The sequence below is a fragment of the Dipodomys merriami genome, unplaced genomic scaffold (genome assembly GCF_024711535.1).
Source record: "Dipodomys merriami isolate MVZ:Mamm:240054 unplaced genomic scaffold, mDipMer1.0.p SCAF_56, whole genome shotgun sequence".
NCBI lineage: Eukaryota > Metazoa > Chordata > Mammalia > Rodentia > Heteromyidae > Dipodomys > Dipodomys merriami.
In genome coordinates, this window is record NW_027206135.1 from 8,480,285 (window position 1) to 8,503,597 (window position 23,313).

The following is a 23,313-nucleotide window of genomic DNA, read 5'->3' on the forward strand; positions in this document are numbered from 1 at the left end:
TTAGATAAGTAACTCTATGGGACTGCAGTATTCTTGGAAGAATTAATTACCATATCAAGGCTTAAAATGTGTTCTTTGATAATTGTTATGACAGCCTTAGGCAGTCAATGTCTCATTCTTCTGTTTTGTTTTCCTATCTTTATTCACGTAGCATTAGCTTGCAGCCCATGTAGTTCAAAACTATACATTAGACACTAAGAATCCAGAGATAAAAGTCCTTATGATAAAATAAAATAAACGTCCTATGCAAAACCTCTACTTTTCTTACTGAGTAGATTCACGTTAGAGAGGTCAGCTGCCATCCAACTGTGCATGGTAGGAAAAGAGCTGAAACCCTCATGAATAGAGACAACACAGGATGGGGAGGATGCAGATGCACAGTCCTGTCCCCCAAGAATGCTGTGCTTCACAGAACAGGTCAGCCCCACCCCCTAACCCCATGCCCCCTCAGCTGCCATATCCAGGATTGCTCGCAGATACAATGTCCCATCCGCATATGTCAGCAAGTGACCTCTCTGGAAGTCTCTCTGCTTCACCTCACCCCACAGCCAAATCACACACACAGTCTGGTGAGAAGCCAGAGAGAGACATGACACACCAGCCGCAGATGGCCAGGCCCAGGACTGGGGCCACTGGACAGCCAGGCTTCAGGCTTCACTGGAGCAGGAAGAGGCAGAGTCAATACTAGAAAACAACTCTAATCTGGGGCATATGGACTTCAAAGACCACAATGTGGACATTTACTCTCCAATTCTTTGGTAACAAAATCAATGACTGATGGAATCCCACTCCCTCTTGGGCACCTCCCTGCTCTCTTAGGCAAAAGAGACACAGAGCAGGTCAAACCTTGCTTCTCCAGATCCTCCTTTCCCGCTTCAAAAAGGCTCAAGAGATATCCAGGGCAGGTTTTTTAGAGCAGAGTACTCACAATTTCCGAGAAACCTTTGTGCTGGTGGATTAATGTGCAGAACTTTGAGCTCTTCTGCCACCTTCTGGTGCAAGTACACAGGAGTGGTTCTTGACACAGGAAATCCATTTTTCCTAATGTGCCTGTCAGGAAGCTTAGGATGGCTCCCCCAGAATGCAGCTCACAGCCTGCTGTGCCCTGGATCTCAAAGGGATCTGATAGGAAGAAAGCAAGAAAAGTTAGGTTATTAAACAGAAAACAAGACAGAAAGAGATGTAAGAGAGGTCGAGGAATTCAGATTTTATGAGCCTATAATTCTGGAGTGTGAAATGCTGAGCTGAAACAATTACAACAGGTAGAGGGGCAGGCATATCAGGAATGGGCCAGAGTAGGGTGTGTGGTGGGGGAGAAGAGAAAGAAGAGGTGGAGTGAGGAGCAGTTGGAGTCAAAACTTCCTGAGGGAAATAAGAGACTCACTTAGAGAAGACCAATCAGGAAGGATAAAGTTACAAAAAAAAAAAATGAGTAAGAGGAAGTCACATTTTAGGGCATTCAGGCACAGGGAAGGAAAGTCAGGACAAGTTTCTTACAAGAAAAACAAGGCCGGGGCTGGGAAGGTGGCTCAGTGGTAGAGCGCTTGCCTTGCATGCCTGAGGCCCTGGGTTCGATTCCTCAGCACCACATAAGCAAAAAGAAAAAAGCCAGAAGTGACGCTGTGGCTCAAGTGGTAGAGTGCTAGCCTTGAGCTGAAGAGCTGAGGGACAGCGCCCAGGCCCAGAGTTCAGGCCCCACAACCGGACCCAAAAAAAAGAAAAAGAAAAAGAAAAAGAAAAACAAGGCCTTGGTCACAAAAACAGTGATTTCCTCCATCACAGACCAAAGGAAAAGCAGCCAGATCTGAGTATTTCATGCAAGGCAAATGCTCTACCACTGAGCCATCTTCCCAGCCCAAGATCTTATTTCAAAGAGATGTAGAGATTGCTCTAGAGAAAGGTGTGCAGGCAAATAGGGGTGGAGAGAGGGATTCAGGGCAGGGGAGAGAAGGAGGAGAGGCAACAGTGCTCACATTGCAACTGGAAATCACTGGCATGTTTTCGCACTTCCTCAATGAATCCCAAGTGGTACACTCAGAATAGGTCCAACAACTCTGTCACTTCAGCATCAGTGAAATTCCCCTTGGACCAATGCTTCTGAAATACGGGAGTGGCTGACTCACGGTCCCAGCCATGAATCTGCAAATCATCCAGCCAGCATGAAAACTGAGTTTGTGCCCACGTGCTATTGGCAAATGATGTGAGCTGAACGCAGTGCTAACAGATTGGCTCCTGGAAGGTTGTGGATAAAGGGGAGAAACACGAAAAGAAACTTAAGAATGGGATGGAGGAGGAATGAAAGCATGGACACTGAGAAGATGTGAAAGCACAAACTCAGAATCTGTGCAACCCATGAGCACTGTCTCTTTAAGAGCCTTGGGCCTCAGGCTTCAGCCCCAACTTCCAGAATGGTCAAGACACTGGAGACAGGAGGCCTCAGAGCCTGTTGACCAAGCTCAGCAGACTAACTGCAGCCTGTCTTTATCCAGACCCTCCGCACAGGGCAGGCTGCTACCCCAGTTGCTCTTACCATCCTGATTGTCCCCAGCTGGGAAGAGCACAGCTAGCAACACAAGTGGCAGGAGCAGCATCTCCCAGAGAGGACCTCAGGAGCTCAGGGCTCTGCTTGATGTCTGATTCTGCAATGCTGCTGCTCAGGACTCGGTACAGACTTCCTGTCTCTCCCACCTGAAAACTCTCTTCATAGAACTTGCAGATCAGAGAGGGAAATGTATCCTTCTTGCACAGCCTGCCTTCTCCACTCCAGGTTTCACTTCCCTCTTCCTTCCTTGGCCTGCAGCTTCTCTCCATGACTCCACGTTCATCAGATGACCTCAAAGAAATTCCCCATGTCACTATACAAGCTTCTCAACCTCTCTAAGCTTCAATGTCATATCTATACATACAGGGGAATGCACAACAGTTGCTCAGCTTCATGAACATCTGAACCCTGGAAGGAGTTTTTGGTTAATGTACCCAGCTCATCCTCCATCCTCCCACTGTTCTGTCTTCCCCTTAATGTCATGACTCTTTTCCTACTGTTGTCCACAGCTTCATTCCCTGTTTTATTTCCTTGTCTGGATTCCCTAATCTCATATTCTTAGTCCTGGGTTCCTGTTTTCATATCTTCTCTTCTGCTTTATCAAACTATCCAGAATTTTCCAATTAAATTGTTTAAAAAAAAAAAGACAATTTGCCAAGGTTCCAGTGGAAAAAGCAGAACCACACAACTGAAAAGACAGTAGAAAACCCTTATGTTCTTTTTTTGTTTACCAATCTGCTAAATATAAAGAATAAATATATCTGTGAGTTGAAACATTTTCAGGCCATTTAAACATAAAAATTTAAATAGCCACAATTAAATCAAAGTAGGACACTGATTTTAAAAGCAGATAAGTACCTTAAAATTTGTTCAAACAAATGTATTTATGTTAGTTTTAGTTTTAGTTTGCCACCACTTGTCCAGTTAATACACTTGGGCCTGCCACTCCTCCTTTTCATGTGATACACTGTTTACTCAATCTCTGCTAGGCTTATCAGCTTGTGTGGGGTGTATTTCCCTATTGCAAATTCAAATGGGTTCTATTGGTCTAGTTAATCACAGGTACAAATGGTCCTCAAGCTCACCTCCAGCTTTCAGGTTTTCAGGCTCCAAGAGGGAGAGGTCTGAGCCACCTCTGTTGCCACACAAGATAACAGTATGCATGCCAATTACTTAGTGTTAACCTGAGAGCACACCACTGACTGTGGTTTCTTCAACAGCCACCTGTTGAAGCTGATCTTATTTTGGATCTTCTCCATGGAAAGAAAGCATTGTTCTCTCCGGTGCTCAAGGGGGTTGTGTTTTCCTTGGCAATGCTGGGACCAGGATATACTGGACAGAAATATGTCAAGTTCTATTCATGGTGGCTGGCATAATGAAGGTATTTGTGCTCTTCCTTGGAGTTGGATTTCTCCCTGGTATTGGTTTAAAAAAAAGGTGTGTTCTCTTCTGTTCTATGGTACCCATCAGCAATGATTAACCATAGGATTATTTTTGTTTTTCTTTTTGTTTTTGTCAGATATGGAGCTTGGACTCAGGGCCTGGCACTCTCCCTAAGTTCTTTTGTTCAAGACTAGCACTCTAACACTTGACCACAACTCTACGTCTGTTTTTCTGAGAGTTATTGGGCATATGAGTCTCGTCAGTTTCCTATTTGAGCTGGCTTTGAACCCCAATACTCACATCACAGGTTCCTGAGTAGTTAAGATTGGAGCTGTGAGTCACCAACTCCTAGACTATGAGATCCTTTCAGTGTAATTTGATTAGCTGTAGACAGGATTTCATGTGTATCACTCAATGTATACTTTATTTGTGATTGCTTGGCTTATTTTCCCTGTTTTCTTCTGCCTCTCTACAAATAGAAACACGCATCTCAATAAACTTACAGTAACAGAATGGGATGTAGATAAAGCTGTTTATTAAAGCTGACCAGAAATACACAAGTACCATATATAATATTCTAGTAATTTTTCTTTGAAACAGTGCTTTTATTTCATATATTCTGAGTCCTTGTTGTTTTCACATGAATTCTAGTAGCCTAGTTTTTTTTAATACAAAATGTAACCAAAACATGCACCCCGCCAAAAAATTTCGCTCATGGCTTTAAATGTGTTAGAGCCACACCAGTGGACAGTATTGGCATACCAGGGTGAGTCTCCTAATGTTTAAGGCTGAGATCTGAGCATTGCAGTACAAAGGTATCCCAGGCAGGAAGGTCCTTGAGACTCTTATCTCCAATAAACAACTCAGAAGAGACCAAAATTGGCACATAGTTCAAGTGGTAGAGAGCACTGTGGTTGAACCCAGACCAGCTCTGGGAAAGGCCCTAAGACGTAAATTGTACATGTGTCTTACAGCATGCTGAGCTCAAACTGAATTTACATAAATCCTCTGAGACCTCTGTGATCTCATTTACTGTGAAGAGGTAATTTTGCCTGACTATTCAACCTGAAGAAAAAGGAGAAAAGAAGTGATTTCTTGATTCCCAAGACACGTTGAGAGTCAGGAGCTGATGCTATTGCACGCAAGAGGTTTCAGGAGACCAAACACAGGCAAAACAGCTTCTAGAACTGGCTATCAATGTGCCAAGGAGCTGGGAAGGCTCTGCATATCTCGAGCCTCTATGTGGAGCATCTGAAATTCCATAAAGGCATCCGAAGATCATTCAGAGAACTGAAAAGAACAGGTGGTAGCATTCTAGACAAGAAAACATTTTCCCAACGTGAATGCTGTTTGAGTGATGGTGTGGGAAGCAGACAGTTGACAAATGGAAGCATGCACAGATTGGAAGCAACAGAGAAGGTGCAGTTTGGTAACTGATGCTCAGAGGATGCATTGTGAACCTCCCGCCACAAGTGAGGCCTATGTTCAGTGGGATACGTTCCCAGGAAATTAAGAAATAACCCCAAATGGTGAGAAAATAGACAAAGGGTGAATCAATGCAATAACAATACCCACAAGACCCTATGTTGGAAATGAACTTTACAACATAGGGGCAGGAAGTCAGGTGGGAGACAATCCAGGGGGGTAACAATATTCGACGAGAAATGTACACATTGACTTACTTACGTAACTGTAACTCCTCTGTACAATACCTTTATACTAAATTTTTAATGAAAGAATCATGCTTATAATAACATGAAAAAGAATTAAATAATTAGAAATAAGAATGGAAGGAGAGTCAATACTTTAACACAAAAAGTATAATCCATTGATCAAGGAAGTTAAAACAAATAAGGGAAAAATCCAATGATCATTGAAATTGGAAATGCTGATATGGCTAAAATATCCATTCTATCTAAAACAATCTACAGATTCCAGATTAATTTTCTGTGCTCATAGAAATCTAAGTGGCCCTATTTATATAAAATAAGAATAGAAAAAAATCACATGAAATCACAAAGCACTAAGAATAACCACAATATATTTAGAATGAGAATAAAAATAAAAGCATCATACTGCCTGGTTTCAAATTTTATGGCCAAGATTCTAAATTAAATTTAATAGATAAATCAGTCCTATAATCTAATCATGTACATTGATTTAATCATTTCACAGTGTGTTTGTGCACTCTAATACCATATTATATGATATAAATGCACACAATTATTTCCAATTCTAAATTGTAAAAATCAATCAATATTATTGATAGAAATAAAATCCAGAACTTTACAACTTCTAGGATATGGGGGAGGAGGAGTTGGAGAGGTGAAGAAAGAAGGGATGGTAGGGAAAAAGAAAAGGAGGAGGTTACAATGTCCGATAGGAAATGTACTCATTACCTTATTCATGTAACTGTAACCCCTCTGTACAGTATTTTTACAATACAAATTTATACAAAAAACACAGAACATGTAAACAAAGGAAAAAAATCCAGAAAATGCATCTATCTTAAGACACATAGAATTTGACAAATGCATGTGTGAAGGAGGTTAGATGCAGTATTTCCTTAATATTTACCCATAAGGAGAGGGAACTAAAGGATGTTGGTATTTCTTTTTTGGGGGTGTAAGGGGTCTGGTCATGGGGCCTGAACTCTGGGCCTGGGCGCTGTCCCTCAGCTCTTCAGCTCAAGGCTAGCACTCTACCACTTGAGCCACAGCGCCACTTCCGACTTTTTTTCTTTTTGCTTATGTGTTGCTGAGGAATCAAACCCAGGGCCTCAGACATGCAAGGCAAGTGCCCTACCACTGAGCCACCTCCCAGCACCAATGTTGGAATTTCTAAGCTATGTCAGCCCTCAAACAAAGAGTGGCATGAGTGTTTCAAATGTTAGGTATAAATAAAATGATAAAACAAAATCTATCCACAGGAGTTGATCCAACATGGACATAGTACTTCTTTGAACGTTTTGCTTAATTTTTCAGCAAGCAGAATTATATAGATGAATGGCACTTTGCAATGCCCTTACCCCCTAAACACTTAAACATAAAATGGAGAAGAAAGCTCAAGTAGGTGCAAGACAAGCAGGAAATGATACATGCTTGTGGTTTCCTGCTAACAGGTCCTGGAAGACCTACCTCTAAAGAAACATCAGAAATGGACGTTGCAGTTTTACCACTACTGAAAATTGAAGTGCGATTATGTACAGAGTTCCAGAAATCAAATTGAATGATACTCAGGAGTGATTCTCAGACAAAAAGAGAATCAGTTGAGATACATGGAAGAAAGGATGGCATCACTTGGCTGTCGTGAGCTCCAGGACTGCTGGCTTCTCAATACCACGTAGGAAGAACATTGAAACATCTCATGGAATACCCCGATAGGACCTGTGACAAGACAGAAGTGACAGAAACCTGGGTCAGGAGGAGGTGTTGAGAGAAAGGCTGAGCAAGGTAACAGAGAATATAAAAGTATACAATAAGACGACTCTGAAGACATAAGAAAACACAGGAACTCACCAACGCCTCTTAAACCATAACACAAGGACCATCAAAAGGATCAAGGGCACCACCACTGCCAAGATGATCAAGTTCACGGGAAGACTGTGTCCTGTAGATATGGAAGAAATCCAAAGACACCATCTGAATCTCATGCACACATCTGAATCATCCCTAGACTGCCTGGCTTAATATGTGTATTGGGCATAAGCCACAGCAATCAATCTGCTTCAGACACTCTATTTCTATACTTCTCTGAGGTTTGTTTCTGTTTATGTGCTGCTTCTCAATCTAGCATTATATAGGCCTGGGCATTGTCTGGACTTGAGCAGTCCTGACCTTCCTTGGCTCACGGTTAGTGCTCTACCACTTCACCCACATCTCCACTTCCAGATTTGGGGTAATTGATTGGAGATAGCAGTCTCACAGTCTTTCCTGCTCTGGCTGACTTTAAACCACGATTCTCAGATCTCAGCCTCCCACTTAGCTAGGATTACAGATGTGAGCACAACACTACCCAGATCACATGACAATTCCTTAACTTCCCTCCAGATTTCCTGGATCCATTTCTCATTCATGTTCTACTCCTTCATTCCATGAATCAGGCATTTGTTTCTGTATGTATTTTTTTCATGACATCCCTCATCTGCAGCTGATATCACCAACTTCCCCTCATTTCTACCTTCAGTCTCAATGAAAACCCACTGGCACAACCAACCCCTAACCTTACCCCAGTAGAGAATGAGGTCCTGGTCTCCTAGACTGCTGTGTTTCACATGACAAGACAAACCAACAGCATCCTCAGCCTCCACCTCCAGGGCCACACGAACATACCAAGTCCCATCAGCATTGGGAAGAACATCATCGCGTTTGCTGTCCACTTGCTCTTGCTCACCCCTCATCCACATCACCCAAATGGACATTGGGTAGAAACCAGAGACGTGGCAAACCAACATTAGTCTGCCAGACCCAAGGAGAGAGGAGCTTGACAGCCAGGCCTCTGGCCTCACTGTAGAGAATACAAGAGGAGTCACATGAGGACAGATGTGCCCCTAACACATGGCTTCAGTACATATACATAGATATCTGCCTAATGTCTTCTGTCTCCCTTAGGGAAATCTCACCCTGCAACCCACTCCCTCTTGTCCTCCACCATGTCCTGAGTTCAAACAGGAAGATGAGAAGGGGAAGACATGAAGAAAACACATTAGACGGAAGGGCTGAACTGACCTTGTCTCTGAAGATACATCTTTCCTGCATCCAGGATACCCAAGAGAAACCGAGGGCAGGTTTTGCTCATAAGGTTCTCCACGATTTGCTTGATGCCCTCATACAGATTGAGGAGATCACACGCCTTCTGGGCCTGTATCCCACCTTCAGGAGATGGCACCCAGGTTGTATTCTGAAAACTTAGAAAATCTGATCCTTCCAAAGCTGCCTGCATGAAGCCTTTGGCCCTCTTGCTATAGGACAGCTCACAGCCAAGTCTCACTTGTAATTCAACAGGATCTTCAGAAAGGAAAGAATGAGATAGAGTTCAAATAAACAAAAAGGAAAGCCAGGTTAGAATCTTAAGGCTTCATCTGAAAAAGAAGAGTGCAAAGATGGGTCATATTATGTAGGAGAGTGAGCCAAAGATACATCCAGTCAGAAACAAGGGAGAGCAAATATCTGCTGAAGATGAGAAGGAAAGAAATAACAAAGTCCTTGAATTAAAGATTGACCAATGAGAGAAGAGACTTATATAATACAGACTAGGAACTACAGACAGATGGGAGCCCTAATCTCATGATGCATAGAGTCAGCATCACAAGTGCTAGATAATGACTCCAAATGTCTAAAGAAATTGAAGAAATAGCAGAAGGGATTATATTTTAAAAGACTCAAGAGAATTGTCTTATACAATTCTCTACCTCTATCTTAAAGACACAGATGAAGATCACAAGAAAACACAACAAAGCACAATAGAAAAGACTGCTGAAGTGGCAAAAATCTAGGTAGTTTTGATTAATGTTCAACACATAACTCAAGAGATGGAGGTCTGGAGACTTTTGTTGTGAGATGAGATGATGAGAAATCTCATCAAAAGGAATAGAGAAAGGATTTCAATTACAAGAACTCTCTGAAGAATTCTCCCAATTGGTTAAACTTACAGCTAAGCCCCAAGTCTGTGGAGTAGGTATGAATCTCCTGACGTATCCCAATCATATACACACGGAAAAGCAGCTCCAGATCTGTCAACTCCTCATTACTGAAGTTTCCCTTGGACCATGTGTGCAAGAAAATTGCTGTTCCTGTTTCACTGTCCCAACGATGAGTCTGTAATTCATCCAGCCAAGCAGACCCCAGAGTTTGTGCCCAGGATTCATTGGCATAGTATGAGATCTGGCTGAGACGAAATGTGGTATGTTCATGGATCACTATGGATGGATGAATGTCCAGTAGCATAAGTGAAAACAAAAGCAACACAGAGAGAGGACAGAAAACAAACCAGTTACTAGAGAGAGAAGAATAAAAACCAGTTCATCAATAATAATTTCCCTCCCCAAACCCTTGGTGTTCTAGCACCATCCTCAAAAACAATCAACTGGACTTGAATACCCAGAAGCAGATTATAAGAATCTTAGCATTCACAGTAAAATATCTTAGAAACCCAAGTAAAATCCACTCCCATGCACCCTACTAGACAGCTTACAGATATGATCTTACCCTCCGCATTGACACTGCCTGGGAGAAGAGCAGCCATCAGTGGAAGTTGAAGAAACAGCATAGCATAAGCAGATGTGTGTTTCCTTCTCTAAACAAAGCTGATCTTTGATGTCTGCTAGCAATTAAGCTACCCTGTCTCAACTCTCTTCTGTCTTCCTTCTCCCACCAACAAACAATGGTTTCCAACAGCAACTGAATATAAGAAAACCTTTCTATTTTCTCAGCCTCACCTTCCTACTCCATCCTTCATTTCCCTCACATCTGAACTCAAGACATTCCCTCCTCTCTCATTTCCAGCCACCCTCCTTTTCACTAAGTTCTGCCCCCATGTAACTCTCTTCCTCAGCTGTTCCTCTTCCAAGGGGTGTGTGACATGCAAAGGTCACTTCATCTAGCTGTAACATTACAAAGGAGAAGTTGAATGGTTGCCCGGTTTCTATACATAACTGTGCCTCTACACTCAATCGTGTCTCTTATTCTGAACACAGCGCCTTAGACTGCTCAGCCATCCTGACTTCTACATGTCTCTTATCCTGATCAACACAGCCTGATCAAACCATTCCAGGTGTCCTGAAACCCATCTCTGCTCCTTCTCACCCTTTATCCTTTCTTATTTCTTGAGATTCACTGCTTCTTTTGTAAATCGGAGAATTTATGGTCTCACATCTCCTGTGACTGCTCCAGGCAACCACCACTGCCTGAGTGGTGACATTGCAGACATTCCCAGTTCACCAGACTATAAAACTATGAATAAGCCCTTCTACTGAGTCTAATTCATATGTTTATTCACCAAAATACCTATCCTTCCACAGGTATCTCATCAAGCATGTGAGCAGATGGAGATTGACTGGATAATCTCATCTGTCACAGCATTCCCAACTGCAGAAGGACATTCAGGACTGTAATGCACTCTGGTGAATAATATTTCCATGTGTGGAATCCCAACTAGAAACATGGTGAGCTTTTTAATCATTTTCTTAAGCAACATTTAACTACCCAAGAATGTATTAAGACTTCCTGATGAGCCTATAATTAAGATTTTAGTTGTGCGGTATTCATTTCCATGTAAAGGCTAACTTCTTGGGTGATAGCAAGGACAAAAGGCAGCATTGCAGTGAAAACCAATATCTATATTCAAGGTAAATTTGTGACCTCATCAAAATATATTGTCCAGCCAAGAACCAATGGATTATTATTGGAATTCTAGCTAGTAAAGAAGCCAATACCTTTGGACTGCAGTTCAAAGCCAGTATGACCAAGAGACATAAGGACGCTTATCTCCTATTAAGCAACAGAACACCAGAAGTGGCACTATGGCTGACTGGTGGAGCACCAGACTTGAGCAATGAAAAGCTTAAAAACAGCAGGCCCTGGAAGTGGCACTGTAGCTCAAGTGGTAGAGTGCTAGCTTTGAACTGAAGAGCTGAGGGACCGCGCTCAGACCCAGAGTTCAAGCCCCCATGACCAAAAAAAAACAGCAGGAACTTATTCAAACCCCAACAAGCACCAAATATACATCATCCTAAAAAGACAGCATTTTCTATATTGAATTTATATAGGTAAATATGCGAGCTACTTAGTGGTTTGTTACTAATCCTGATACTGTCAATGTTATATCTCAACATCTAAATATAACAGCAATTTTAGACCCCAGACAATGCATCTATTATGATAGTTTTTCTAAATTAACATTCATGAAGATGAAGGAGCAATTCTTCCTTTTTAAATAAACAAATATATACATTTTATTTTATACTCTTGTTTATAATGTATATATATATATATATATGTATATCCAATGTGCATATATTCTCCCAGAATCTCATATTTGTCTGCATTAAAAAAGAGATTGGGTGTCCCCTCAATCATCTTTTCCTATTACTGCCACAGAAAACTGACAGTGTCCATGAACTAACAACATGATTACACTGAGACACAGCATAAACCCTATACAAGTTCCTCAAAAGCACAAGGCTTTGCCTTCATTTCCAGCAAGTCCTCACTTTGGGGGTTTTAGAAATCCATAGCAGATAGAAAGCCAGACATTTGTCACATTGGGGGATTTTTTGCCATGGGAGTCCAGGGACAGGAGAAACACAAATTCTCCTACTCTCTTGTAATTGGGTGAGAGCTATAATGTTGAGATCTGAACAAGAGAATGTGGAATGCTGGAGGGAGGAGCCACCTATGTGTTTAACCATTTAAGCCTGCCCTGTGGCACCAGCTTCCAGAATGGCAGAGGTGGGAGACGGAGGAAGGCTTCCCAGTTTGAATGAAGCCTACAAATGAAGAAGACAACTTCTCTAAGGCTCTACAGCTGTGACTGATTATACATTGTACATCTAACATTCAGGTATAATGGCTAATTCTATAGGAATTCTATGAGAAGTCTTTTATTCCCTCCTCCTAAATCCAAACCTATATGAGATCTAGAAAAAAAGAGATTAAATATTTCCTTCTGCTAGAGCTGCTGATTATTTGCCTCAAGTGTGTGATGCATATGGCCTTCTTCCTTTCAGCCCCCAAATGAATGACCAAACTCACTGCTACAAACTGGATGTGTTACAGATTTCTCTCTCTCCTTTCCTCCCTCCCTCCACTACAAATTGGATGTGTTACAGGTTTCCCTCCCTCCCTCCTTCTCTCGGTCCCTCTCTCTGTCTCTCCCTCCTCTCTGCATCCTCACTCAGGCTGTCAATGGTTTACTCTGAGACACACTCTTATTTTTGTCATCTGCAGTCTTGCTAAAGACCCAAAACAATAGAACTGCCCAACTTTACACTAGAAATTCCAGAAACATGAGTTACATAAACATGTGCTCCTTCTAAGTTGATTTTCTGACCTATTTCATTATAATAATGGAAAAGTGAGTACCAGAAAAAATCATACTGGCACTTGGGACAGCAACCTAACTAGATCTGGAAATGTAGAAGTGTGGTTTAAAGGAGTAGAAAGGAAGAGTCAGGAGGAAAGGTACTGAAAACCTAGGGTATTGTAAGTAGGAAGTGTCTGTAGGGGCTCAAAGCACATGGACTCGGCCACAGTTGGTAGAACCTGGACTCTACCACAGCTGGTTTGACATGGACGGTACCACAGCTGGTAGAACGTTGGTGGCAGGGGCCCAGTCCCAGGAGATCCCAGCCCTTCCCAGGCCAGCTCTCAAGCCAGGCCTTCTCCACCAAGTTCTGATCTCTTCTTCCCCTTACCAGAGCTCCACGCTGGCCAGGAAGATGCCAGCTGGAAGTTCCTTGCCACCAGAGCTGGGTCCTCAGGGCTGCCATCCAGGCTGGTCGCCCAGATGGTGACCCCAGCCTCAGCCCCATACATACTGGCTCTGGTGGCTGACTTTGTAGACTATAAAGTGAGGCAGAGGGTTATGTCTGTGGAGCTGGGCCTGAGGAGGGTCCAGAAGCTGACCTGCTGCATCAAGCCATGGAGGCAGCTGGAGATGAATCAGAGACCCACTTCCCACGCTCCTTCTCTGTTCTGGCAGCTCAGCTGCATGGGACCTCACACTCAGCCCAGCAGCTTCACCCAGGTCTCTGATGAACTTTTCCAAGGGAGCCCAATTGGGGCAGGAGTGGATGATGGTATACCTGGACACATGCCTGCCCGACTGGATCCACAGCAGGGTGGGCTGGGCAGAGTTCACAGCTCTATAAGGGATGGTTCCCTGGAGGAGGCCCGGAGTCTGTGGGAGGAGCACTGGGCATCAGTTAAGGCTGTGCTGACTGGGGCTATGGCACAGAGGACCCTGGTAACTAATCTTAGGGGCACTTTTTGGTAGCAAGTCAGAGAAAGTGTGGGGCCAGGTGTGGCTAGGTGTGGCTGTGGAGGGAGGGGGGAGGAGAACAAAGACAACACAAAGAATGCCTTTGGAGCAAGGTGGGGGGGGGGGGAGAGAAGAGGAATGAATGGTCATGGAGCAGGGAAGGGCAAGGGAAGGAAGGTCATGCATGAGGGAGCCAGGCAAGTGTCTAGAAGAGTGAGCAGGAGATATTGGGGAATGTTTTAAGAAGGTGAGAGTCTAGGAGATGCAACCATTCCAGGAATTGGGAAGGAGGGAGGGGGAATGATCTATAGGATGCTCTGTAGGATGAGCATAGGAAACCAATTGACGCTGGCTTTACAACTCCAAGGAAGTTGTACTTGCATGAGGAATTGTGCCCCCTTGGCTGAGTGGGATTTGGGACCCCAGAAGGTGCATCTCTTTGGAATGAAACCTTGGTAATGAGGTGACTGGGAAAGGTGGCCATGGCTGAGGGCTGCTTGGATATATGTGCATGTGCAAGTGTACTCCTGTGCGTGCTGGACTGTTTGTGTAATCTGGTGATGGTAAGATTCTTCACGGAGAAAACATTCCCTCTTGCAATGTCAAGAACAAGAAGGGGTAGGTCTTTGCCCTTCCTCTCTGCAGAAAGTCACTGGCAGGGCTTTGGAGAAAGCAGCTGCTCTGAAACTGGCCTTGTTCCTTCCACATCCCCTCTGTGCATTATGCACTTGCTGCTGCCTCCTGCGCTGATTGAGGACAGGGCTGTGGAGCCTGGCTGGGTGGAGGCTTTGGTAGCTGAACCTGCCTGCTACCCTTCCCTCCCACTGGGGCACAATGGTTCCTAAAATGTTGCCTATTTGGGGGACCTCTGCACCTACACTGAAACTCTAAATTGGGGCTCTGATTTTTCCTTTTGTGGGTGTTAAACTCAAAACTCTAAATTGGGGTTTTAATTTTCCTTTCATGGTTATGGGCATAAATGCTCACATAGAATACAGTCTGGGTCCTTGCTTCTCAGTGAGATTTTTTTGATACCCTGGAAGGAACATTCCAGCTCTGAACCCCATGGTGTGAGGGTCACAGGTATTCCATTACTGGCATATGCTTTGGGGTGGGCTTTGGTGCTGCTTTATCAGGGGCCAGGTGTGTGGGTTCTAGAATACCTACAAGCATTTTTATATTTCCTTTGAAGTCACCTTGTTTGCATTTACATTATGAGTCTCTACTTCAGAGTCTGAGGACACTAACTTTAGGCCTCAACAGTCCTCTAGAACAAATCCAGACTATAGTTTTCTCTTTAGAGGTAAAAATTCATTCCAAACACAGACCCTGTGTCAGACCTCATTGCTGAACTTTCCAAGGTGCTCAAATTGCTGCTCTCCAACGCCAATTTCCTTCACAGTGCTCTAGAACCCTGCCCATGGTCCTGAGCACTCATCAGTTTAGCCAGACCACGGTTGACTGCTTGGGGATTTTTCCCTTGGTCCTAGAATGTGGCATCCTAGTCATGCTTGCTTGAATGTGGGACCAAATTGGCCTCAGGTGTTTACTTCTCACTTTTGCTTTTGAGAGAGGGCTGCAGTTTTTAATGGTATTCTTGGGGGAGGTGGTAGATAGGATATGGTCACTAGTGGACTTTGAACTTGGTCTGCTATTGAGAGTGCTGAACCATAAACTCAGAGCCTATCTATGGCAATCAGTTGGGGTAGGGGGGAACCTCTGACTTGCCCACGACAAACTAGGCCAGTGGTTTTCAAACTGCTTGGCAAAGCATCAAAGTATTTTAGGGGGTGAGCCTCTGGAGTCCTTGGGGAGGTAAAGAGTGGGGATAGGGAGAGGTGAGCAGACTGGGCAACTCACCCTTAAACAGAACAGCTCCTCTTGTAGCTGTGTTTCATATTGGGTTTCAAGGTTACATTTCATTTGCATGAAGGGGTTTGCTAATGAAAGACATTGGAAAACCACTGAATAAGTCATCAGCTCCCCCAAGTCCAGAGCAGATGCTTCACTCAACCCTCCACCACAGGACAACAATCCAATTAGTATTCCTGGGGGCCTTCAGAAGTGAGGAGAAACAGGGACCAGGCTAAGGTGACTGAAATTCCTGTTTTGAGGCCTTCACACCTGAGGGGAAGAAGAGGCTATTTTCTGGAAGAGGAACGGGCTTGGTCTGTATTCCTAGAAGCAAAGGTTAGGTGGGACAACAGTGGGCAGTGTTGATCTGTTCTACCCTTAATGTGAGGGGCAATGGAAACCCCAGAGACTTCTTCCAGGGAAAACTGGAGACTCCCTTTAGAAGCTAGAGTTTCTTGGCCAAGAAGTCTGAGTATGGCTCCCAATGTTTAAATCCATTTCATTTTATTAAATTAGGGAAATAAATATAATGACCATTTTTAAAGATTACATAGATAGAGAGGATGTTTCTTGCTCTCCTGAGCCCAAAGGCACAAATAGCAACTTTGCTTAGGTCAAGAAAGGAAAAATTCAGCCTTGCAATTATTAATTACTCTCCCCACCCTATCTAGGGCATGCATACACTATTTTACTTTTTTAAATCATAAAATGGCAGAAGATTTGGTTAGTTTAGTAGAAAAGAAAAGCTCTATAAAGAAAAATATATATTCCTGTATTTTTATTTAATAATGTATAAATACCGAGTTCATTGTACTTTTAATTTTGTGTAATATGCAATGATGATATTAAACAAGAAATAAAGCCAGAAATTTAATGAGAAAAAATCTGACCATAAAATTTAACTTTCCTGACAAAATATTTCCCTACATAAAAGGCCTAACAAGTGAACTCATCCAATTCTTCACAAACACAGCCATGGTACCCCACACTCTGGAGACTAAGAAGACAGGAAACATATCTCAACTCATCTTATGAGGTCAAAAACTCATTCATACCAATACCTAACAAGGATAAGGCTAGAAACAAATACAGGTAGGTGAAAAACCGGAACCAAGTATTCTCAAACTAAATCCAAATGCATACATCCTCAACAAGCAGGAAAGATGAAACCATAGAGTTTTGTTTTGCCATATGAGCAATCAGTCATTGTAACACACATTAACAGAAAAAATGATATGAAGCCATGTTTTCCTGCACAAAAAATAATTATTTACATAACAAAACTGTCTCTTGAGTCCACAGGTTTCTCGGCATCTTGGTACTTATTCCAAATGAGAGAGAAGAAAGGTTGGGAGCTCATTGAATATCATCATATGACCTGTAAAGAAAGTAAGTTTTTAAAATATATATATAAGAGGTATGAACACAGTCATATAACAGCATTCTTCACAGAACCCAATGGAAGAAGCGGCTCAAGTGCTCCTTATGGTATTTAGACATGCAGTGGAAAGGACCCAGCCTGAAGAAGAAAGGTAACTGACCTAGCTGCCATAGAGATATATTCTGACAACAGATGGCTAAGAGTAAGAGGCCAGTCACAGGATGAATACCGTGTAATGCCAATCACATCCATAGAAAGCAAAAGTACAAGAGTCACTATCCCAGAGCCTGGGGAAGGGGGGAAGGAAACATGGCTTCAAATGTGAGGACAGTTTCACATTGCAAGGAGAACAAATAAAACAGCATCAATGTACTTAATATCGTTAGAAGCACTAATGATGGTAAAAGTTCTATGTTAGATGTATTTTGCCAAAATTCTTTAAATTACCTCTCCCCAGGGATCAAGGTTAAGAGGAAACTCTTGGTAGAAAGAGGACAAGTAATGGGCTATTAGTAGATGAAAGACCAAAATATGGAACAGACAGAAAAGAAGGGTTAAAAAAAACTCACCAGCGCTTCCAAAACCACAGTGCAAGGCACAGCAAAAGGATCAAGCAAGGCACTATTACTGCAGCAATGATTAAACCAACAGACACAGAGTATCCTGTGGATTGGAAGAGTAATCAATTGTCACTCTAATGACACTTGCTCCATTACCTGGACTTCCTTTGCCTAGCTAACCATCCACCTATCATCCCAATTTTGGGGGGAGTCTGAGGTTAACAACTTTACTGAGATAAAGTGGATAGATAGGATATTGTCACTACTGGACTTTGAACTCAGAATCTAACACTCTTCCTTAGCTTTTCTTGGTCCACATTGGAGCTCTACCACTCCCGCTACATCTCCACTTTGGGCTTTTATCTGGTTAACCAGACATGAGAACCCCAGGGATTTGTCTGCCCGGGATGTCTTCAAACATTGATCCTCAGAGATCAGCCTCCCAAGGAGCTAGGATTATACACATGAGCCACTATCACCCAGCAAAGAACTGCATCTATTTAAGGGTGGACAATTTACTGAGTGTGAACACATGCAAACACACATGTTACCATCACCACTTTTGAGACAGTGTCTCCCTATATAATCTAATTTGGCCATTAAATTATCATCCTGTGTCTCAAACTCACTAGTGCTGAGATTACAAGGAAATGCTCTCATGACCACCTCAGTATCTTTCTAAATGTCCTTGGATCATCTTCTTCCTTATACCTGCCCATTCTGCCTGCCTCTGTCCCCTTCCTCCCACCAAATGTCTTCCAGCCCTTCCTCCTCACCATTCCCTGTCCCTCACACACCCTCTCCCTCTTTGCTTTAGAACCACCTGCTCCCACTCCCAGCCAGAACTCCAGCTCTCTCTCACCCCAGTAGAGGACGATGGCCCGTCCCCCTAGACTGCTGTGCTTCACATGGCAGCTCAGGCCCTTCGCCTCCTCAGCTTTCACATCCAGGGTTACTCGCAGATACCACGTCCCATCAGCATAGGGCAGGAAGTCATCTCTCTGGGTGTCCAGATGCTCCTGCTCACCTCTCATCCACATCACCCACACAGGCTTTGGATAGAAGCCAGAGACATGACACACCAGCCGCATATGGCCAGGCCCAGGACTGGGGCCACTGGACAGCCAGGCTTGAGGCTTCACTGGAGCAGGAAGAGGCAGAGACAATATTAGAAAACAACTCTAACCTGGGGCATATGGACTTCAAAGTCCACATGTTTGGACATTGATCCCCCACTTCCTTGATAACAAAATCAATGACTGATGGACTCTCACTCTTTCTTCTAACCTCTACAATTTGTTATTGCATGCAACTCTTTGTACTGTTTGTATAAAAATAAGAGAAAAAGAAAAATGGTATACATCTTTATTGAGGATTTCTTTTCATTGCAAACTTTAAACATTGTAATTCACTGAAATCATTTTTCTACTGTCAAATATGTACCTCTCCTTCATGCTGGTATTCAACATCGTGAAAATGCCAATACTTCCCAAGGCTATCTACAAATTCAGTGTGAATCTTTTCAATATTGCAACCTCATTCTTCAAGAAAATAGAAGAGACAATCCAAAAATTCATATGGAACAATGAAAGACCCAGAGTAGCAAAAACAGTGCTGAAGGAATATCAATACCACATTTCAAATTCTGCTACAAAGCCATAGTAATCAAAACAGCTTGTTACTGGCACAAGAACAGACCTCAGGACCAATGGAATAGAACTCAAAACCCAGAAATGAACCCACAGACCTATAGCCATCTAATCTTTAATAAGGGAGCTAAAAAAATAGAATGGAAGAAAGTAAATGGTGCAGGCAAAATTGGTTACTCACCTGTAGAAAACTAAAGCTAGATCCCTATATATTACCCTGCACCAGAATCAACTCCAAATGTATTAAAGACCTTAGAGTCCATGCAGACACCCTGAAAACATTACAGGACAGAATTGGAGAAACCCTAGGTCTTCTTGGCACAGCCTTAAATTCTCTTCATAGAGACCCAGAAGCACAACAAATCAAAGACAGGTTGGACAAATTGGATTGCATGAAGTTGCAGAGCTTTGGCATGGCAAAGGACATAGCTAGCAAGATCAATAGAAAGCCCACAGATTGGGAGACGATCTTCACTAGCCATACAACAGACAAAGGTTTCATAGTTAAAATATACCTGGAACTCAAATAATTAAATCCCCCAACAATAAATCATCAAAGAAAGAACTGTCCAATAAATAAGCGGGCTAAAGACTTAAAGAGAAACTACTCTGAAGAGGAAAGAAGGATGGCCAATAGAAACATGAAAAAATGCTCAACCTCCGTAGCCATAAAAGAAATGCAACTCAAAACAACACTGAGATACCACCTCACCCCAGTTAGAATGGCCTATACTCAAGAACTCTAATAACAACAGATGCTGGAGGGGATGTGGACAGAAGGGAACACTACTGCATTGTTGGTGGGAGTGTAAACTTGTATGGAGGTTTCTTAGAATTCTCCAGACACAGCTCCCCTATGACCCAGAAATCCCACTTTTGGGCATTTACCAGAATGATCACAAGACCATACTAAAGCTACTAGTACAACTATGTTTATTGCAACATTATTTACCATAGCTAAGATATGGAACCAATCCAAATGCCCCTCCATAGATAAATGGATCAAGAAAATGTGGTATATATACAAAATGGAATTCTATGCCTCCATCAGAAAGACTAACATTGCCACATTTGTTAGGAAATGGAAACATTTGGAAAAAATTATATTAAGTGAAGTAAGCCAGACCCAAAGAAACGTAGGTCCCATGGTTTCCCTTATTTACAATAACTATTATATGTCTGAGACAAGCAGAAAAGTTCAGATAAGTTGATGTTAGGTAAAAAGAACCCCAAGATTAGGACTCAAATGATTTTTCTTTCTTGCTATTGTTTCTAACACAGTTATAAGATGATTTCTTTGTTGCTTTGTATGTCCCTCCCCCACGGTATAACCCCTGTTTTCACTGTATTTGATGTTGGTATAATTTGGGGAGTTGAAGGGAAAAAACCAAAGGTTTAAATAGGGATACATGTGGACCCATTACAACAATGAGATGTACAAGACATTATGCCAAAAAAAAAAATTAACAACATTGGGGTGGGCGGGTGTGGAGGGGTAGCAGGGAAGATAAGGAGAAACAAAGGAGGAGGTTATGGGAAGGGGAAACAAAGGAGGAGTCAGTAATGCTTGATAAGAAATGTACTTATTACCTTGCCCATGTAATTGTAACCCCTCTGTATGGTATTTTCACGATAAATTAAACTTATTAATACAAAAAGAATCTAAAAAAGTTGTTTTGCTAAAAGAAAAATTATACATACTTACATATTTTTCATTTTATTTCATGTTTTCTTTAAAGGGGTATTCTCTTCATCATCAAGAGTTGTTTCTGGGAGGGCCTTTCATATCTGGTCAATGTCATTATATTATTTTGTATTTTTACTTGGAATAAATTAATTTTATGATGCTCTTTAAGTTTAAGGAAGGTGGTCAAAAGGGAAACAGAGCAGGACAAACCTTGCTTCTCCAGATCCTCCTTTCCCGCTTCAAGAAGACTCAAGAGATATCCAGGGCAGGTTTTATAGAGGAGAGTGTCCACGATTTCCGAGATACCTTTGTACTGGAGGATGAATGTGCAGAACTTCTGAGCTCTTCTGCCACCTTCCGGTGCAGGTACACAGGAGTGATTCTTGACATACAGGAAATCCATTTTTCCTAATGCTCCTGTCAGGAAGCTTAGGATGGCTCCCCCAGAATGCAGCTCACAGCCTGCTGTGCCCTGGATCTCAAAGGGATCTAAGGAGGACAAAAACAGATAAAATTTCAGCTACTAAACAGCAAACTAGAAATAAAGACTGTGGAAAGGGTTCAGGATTTCAGATTTGATGAGCATATAATTCAGGAGTATAAAATGATGAGCTGAAACACTTAGAACACTTAGAGGCTCTCAGATAGAGGAGCATTAAGAAGGGGCAAGCATGCCATGGATGGGCCAGAGTAGGGTGTGTGATGGTGGAAAGGAGATAGAACAGGTGGGTTGAGGATCAGGGAGTTAGAGTCAATATTTCAGCAACCTGGGGCTGGGAAGTGGTAGAATGCTTGCCTGGCATGCATGAGGTTCTAGGTTCGATTCCTCAGCACACATAAGTAAAAAAAAAAAGCCCTAACTGGTGCTGTGGCTCAAGTGGTAGAGCCCTAGCCTTGAGCTGAAGTACAGAGGGAGAACACCCAGACACAGAATTCAAGCCCCGTGACCAACAACAAAAAAAAAACTCAGCATCCTGAGAGAAATAAAATACTCACTTAGAGAGGACCAATCAGGAAGTATAAAGTCACCAAAATTGAGTAAGAAGAAGGCACATTTTAGGGCATTCCGGCACAGGGAAGGAAAGTCAGTACAAGTTTCTTACAAGAAAAACAAGGCCTTGGTCACAAAGAATGTGATTTCCTCCATCAGAGACCAAAGGAAAAGCAGCCAGATCTGAGTACTTCAAAGAGATGTAGAGATTGCTCTAGAGAAAGGTGTGCAGGCAAATAGGGGTGGAGAGAGGGACTCAGGAGAGGGGAGAAGAGGAGGAGAGGCAACAGTGCTCACATTGCAACTGGAAATCACTGGCATGTTTTTGCACTTCCTCAATGAATCCGTAGTAGTACACTCGAAATAGCTCCAACAGCTCTGTCACTTCAGCATCAGTGAAATTCCCCTTGGACCAAGGCTTCAGAAATATGGGAGTGGCTGACTCACGGTCCCAGCCATGAATCTGCAAATCATCCAGCCAACATGAAAATTGAGTTTCTGCCCATGTGCTGTTGGCAAATGATGAGATCTGAATGCAGTGCAGACGGCTTGGCTCCTGGAAGGCTGTTAATAAAGGAGAGAAACATGTAAAGAAAGGAAGGAATGGGATGGAAGAGGGATGAAAGCATGGACACTGAGAAGATGTGAAAGCACAAACTCAGAATCTGTACAACCCATGAGCACTGTCTCTTTAAGAGCCTTGGGCCTCAGGCTTCAGCCCCAACTTCCAGAATGGTCAAGACACTGGAGACAGGAGGCCTCAGAGCCTGTTGATCAAGCTCAGCAGACTAAGTGCAGCCTGTCTTTATCCAGACCCTCCACACAGAGCAGGCTGCTACCCCAGTTGTCTTACCATCCTGATTGTCCCCAGCTGGGAAGAGCACAGCTAGCAACACAAGTGGCAGGAGCAGCATCTCCCAGAGAGGACCTCAGGAGCTCAGGGCTCTGCTTGATGTCTGATTCTGCAATGCTGCTGCTCAGGACTCGGTACAGACTTCCTGTCTCTCCCACCTGAAAACTCTCTTCATAGAACTTGCAGATCAGAGAGGGAAATGTGTCCTTCTTGCACAGCCTGCCTTCTCCACTCCAGATTTCACTTCCCTCTTCCTTCCTTGGCCTGCAGCTTCTCTCCATGACTCCACGTTCATCAGATGACCTCAAAGAAATTCCCCTTGTCTCAACCTCTCTAAGCTTTGATGTCATATCTATACATACAGGGGAATACACAACAGTTGCTCAGCTTCATGAGCATCTGAACCCTGGAAGGAGTTTTTGTTTTATACACCCA

General features: G+C 42.9%; 2 protein-coding genes and 2 pseudogenes across 3 annotated transcripts; 1 reads left to right on the top strand and 3 right to left on the bottom strand.

The window, feature by feature from the left end:
• Positions 1 to 431: 431 nt before the first annotated feature.
• LOC138812080 (T-cell surface glycoprotein CD1b-like) lies at positions 432 to 2,591 on the bottom strand (annotated as a pseudogene).
• Positions 2,592 to 4,462: 1,871 nt separating this feature from the next.
• LOC138812035 (T-cell surface glycoprotein CD1c-like) lies at positions 4,463 to 10,459 on the bottom strand. 2 transcript variants are annotated; one of them, XM_069999977.1, is made up of 6 exons: positions 10,132 to 10,459; positions 9,576 to 9,842; positions 8,653 to 8,931; positions 8,257 to 8,431; positions 7,444 to 7,534; positions 4,463 to 7,311 (listed from the first exon to the last, which is right to left on the bottom strand). In XM_069999977.1, exons 1-5 carry the CDS (start codon positions 10,190 to 10,192, stop codon positions 7,453 to 7,455), a joined length of 864 nt encoding a protein of 287 aa, XP_069856078.1. In that variant the 5' UTR covers positions 10,193 to 10,459; the 3' UTR covers positions 4,463 to 7,311; positions 7,444 to 7,452. The 2 variants fall into 2 exon arrangements, with proteins under 2 accessions (XP_069856078.1, XP_069856077.1); XM_069999976.1 differs by having other exon boundaries at positions 8,153 to 8,431.
• A 2,970-nt stretch (positions 10,460 to 13,429) lies between these two features.
• Positions 13,430 to 14,748, top strand: LOC138812081 (bcl-2-like protein 2 pseudogene; annotated as a pseudogene).
• A 1,553-nt stretch (positions 14,749 to 16,301) lies between these two features.
• On the bottom strand, positions 16,302 to 23,056 carry LOC138812036 (T-cell surface glycoprotein CD1b-like). Its single transcript, XM_069999978.1, has 6 exons — positions 22,879 to 23,056; positions 22,323 to 22,589; positions 21,245 to 21,523; positions 18,561 to 18,839; positions 17,708 to 17,801; positions 16,302 to 17,135 (listed from the first exon to the last, which is right to left on the bottom strand). Exons 1-6 carry the CDS (start codon positions 22,937 to 22,939, stop codon positions 17,114 to 17,116), a joined length of 1,002 nt encoding a protein of 333 aa, XP_069856079.1. The 5' UTR covers positions 22,940 to 23,056; the 3' UTR covers positions 16,302 to 17,113.
• Positions 23,057 to 23,313: the final 257 nt, after the last annotated feature.

What these genes read in the sequence shown, in the direction of transcription:
- LOC138812035 (XM_069999976.1), bottom strand. Translation starts at nt 10,192, where the DNA reads ATGCTGTTTCTTCAACTTCCACTGATGGCTGCTCTTCTCCCAGGCAGT. An exon ending in GGACCTCATTCTCTACTGGG is followed by an intron (nt 7,535 to 8,152) that starts GTAAGGTTAGGG and finishes CCATATCTACAG; the next exon opens with GACACAGTCTTCCCGTGAAC. An exon ending in TTATGGTTTAAGAGGCGTTG is followed by an intron (nt 7,312 to 7,443) that starts GTGAGTTCCTGT and finishes GTCTTGTCACAG; the next exon opens with GTCCTATCGGGGTATTCCAT.
- LOC138812036 (XM_069999978.1), bottom strand. Translation starts at nt 22,939, where the DNA reads ATGCTGCTCCTGCCACTTGTGTTGCTAGCTGTGCTCTTCCCAGCTGGG. An exon ending in GGCCATCGTCCTCTACTGGG is followed by an intron (nt 17,802 to 18,560) that starts GTGAGAGAGAGC and finishes TCCAATCCACAG; the next exon opens with GATACTCTGTGTCTGTTGGT. An exon ending in CTGTGGTTTTGGAAGCGCTG is followed by an intron (nt 17,136 to 17,707) that starts GTGAGTTTTTTT and finishes CTTTCTTTACAG; the next exon opens with GTCATATGATGATATTCAAT.